This window comes from Dichomitus squalens (assembly GCF_000275845.1).
Source record: "Dichomitus squalens LYAD-421 SS1 unplaced genomic scaffold DICSQscaffold_98, whole genome shotgun sequence".
NCBI lineage: Eukaryota > Fungi > Basidiomycota > Agaricomycetes > Polyporales > Polyporaceae > Dichomitus > Dichomitus squalens.
Genome location: NW_006766980.1, coordinates 63,886 through 66,369, shown reverse-complemented (window position 1 = coordinate 66,369; position 2,484 = coordinate 63,886). Strand labels below are relative to the sequence as shown.

General features: G+C 53.9%; 1 protein-coding gene across 1 annotated transcript; it reads right to left on the bottom strand.

Annotated features, from left to right (window-relative positions):
• Nucleotides 1-555: 555 nt before the first annotated feature.
• DICSQDRAFT_72691 (WD40 repeat-like protein) lies at nucleotides 556-1,512 on the bottom strand (the record flags this gene model as incomplete). Its single annotated transcript, XM_007371337.1, has 2 exons — nucleotides 556-987; nucleotides 1,114-1,512. Coding segments are annotated over 2 exons (831 nt in total), but the record flags the coding sequence as incomplete, so codon positions are not given.
• Nucleotides 1,513-2,484: the final 972 nt, after the last annotated feature.

Below are 2,484 nucleotides of genomic sequence, written 5' to 3'. Positions count from 1 at the left end.
ATTTGCTCACCCGCATTCGGATGGCGATCAGCGCGTTCCAATCCTTCTTTGCCCATTCCTCCAAGAGCTTCTTCTCCGCTTCCGTCGGGGCCGTCGCGACCGCGGGCTTCGGCTTGCCGTTCTCGGCGACATAGTCCCACAGTCCTAGCCCATACAAAAGATCCTCCATTTGGACCTTCCAGGATGCCCAGTCCTCAACTCCGGTGAGCGGGTCGATCCGAATGCGGCCGATAACGTCTGCGGTGGACATGTTCTTTTGTTTGACAGATTAAGATAAGATAAGCAGTGGTGCGTAGAAATCCTCAGTTAGAGCCTAAGCAGGGCTCATAACCTGTTAGAGTTCAGGCGTGAGAGTGATCGAGAGAAAAGAAGAGAAGCTGATGATTGCAATGGAAAGGAAGCCACGACATATATACATAGTGTAGAGTAGCAAAGCGTAGTGGCGCTTGACTGGCACGTCAAGCGCTGCAACAGTGATACAAAGAGCAAACAAACAAAGAAAAGACGCGTGAGGTCCGTACTACAACAGTAGTCAGCGACCTAAGACAGTCCCATTCACCGCCCCAGACCACAACACCGTCCCGTCGGGGGTAAACGCAACATGCGACACCTTGTCACCGTGGTCGGAGAGCGTCGCCAAGCACGATCCGTCACTCGTCCTCCACACCTCACCGTCTCGTCTTCCGATGCAGAGGCGATATAACTCCCGCATGGCGAGAAACATACCTCCCACACCCTCGACTCGTGTCCCCCTAGTGCATGGACCATAGCACCTGTGTGCGCATCCCACACCTTCATCGTCTGTTCTTTCGACGCTGAGAGCAACAGCCGACCATCCGGGGAAAATACCACATCATAGACCCAACCGTGCGTCTTCAAGACTAGAGACTGCTGTCTGGTCGCCATGTCCCAAGTGCAAATCGTCCGATCCGCATATCCAACAGCGACGCGTGCACTCTCCGAGCTGAATGCGGCTGCCGTAGGGTACTCGCCATTACTGAATCCCCAGAATTCGAGTGCGAAATATGCACCAGATAGAACGTCCCAAACTCCGCAGGCGTTCCCGTTATGGATAAGCAGCCAGCGGCTGTCAGGGGAGAATAGGGGCTCGACGAGTGTCGTCTTTTCGGCGCCATCTAGGGGTAGTGGCTGGAATGTTCGTGCATCCCAGAGCCTTAGAGTGCCGTCGATGTCTCGGGATGCAATGTAAGCGCCATCGCTGGACCACGCGCAATTGCTGCAGGGAGCAGCATGACCTTCGAGAGAGGCGACTTGGAGTGCGCTGCCGCTGATGTCCCAGATTGCGACCTTCCCATCTCCACCTGCGGACACGATGTATCGGCTGTCTGGAGAGAATGCGAGATCCCAGACGTATCCGTCATGGGCGATCCACTCTTGTGAGATACATGCACCCCGGGCATCCCAGATGATGACAGTGAGGTCACAGGACGCCGTCGCTACCCAGCGCCCATCTGAAGAGGTGACAAGCGTGGTGACGCCCGCGTCATGCCCAGGTTTACCAGCTGAGCTGCCCCAGCCAATGTCCACCTCATCATCATGCGTATTGAACGAGACTCACAGCATTTGATGTCTGCCATCAGCGTCCAATTCGCGCTTAGCGGACGAAGCAGCCTGCTGAACTCGTCGGACCAGGAGATCGTCTTGCGCGCATTCAGGATTCCCTCGAGAACAGCGAATAGTACGCGGTGAACAGGAAAGCCAAGCAGGACCTTCTCCATGGCTGCAAAGAGCTCCTGGGTGACAGATCGACGACATTGCATGTACAGATATCCAACGTCGTAATCCCAGAAGACTAGAGTGATGTCTCTTATTGCTGTCTGTTGCAAATCGCGCAAGAAGTGTATGGCATGTTGGACATTAGCGGTATTGACTTGTATCCACCATGTTAAGGAGGTCTGGCGATCCTTGCCTGATTGAGGAGGTGGCATAGAGGATACCTCTGATTTGGATGATATGAGTGATACAACTAGGAGACACAATGAGATACTGACGAGTATGCTTCGAAATCGCAAACGGACCAGCGACTGCGCGAACCAGCGCCTCTATGATGTATACATCCACATCTTTAAGTATCTGAATGGAAACCGAGAGAGTTACAATCACGGAGCATAGATGATCATGATCACGCTCACATTCAGCGTTCGTGTCACGGACGTTGGACAGACGCCCCTTTTTGCCGCCCATTCCCTTCCCTTTGACGCCCATCTTCCATTTCCGGACCGTTTCCTTTCCTAGCTCATCCCAGTTTGGACACTGTAGATACGTTCCCACAGCCGCATGCTACGTTCCCGTGATCGCCATGCCCTTGCCTTTTCTTTCTCGTCCTTTGTTCTCCCTTTGTCATCTTCACTGCCTCGCTCTCGCGCCTTGTCCTTGGTTGCTAAGCAGCCCCTCTAGTATATAAGGACCCCCCTAGGCGCTCCCTAGTCCCCATCTCGACCTCTTGGTCATTGGGACTAGGTG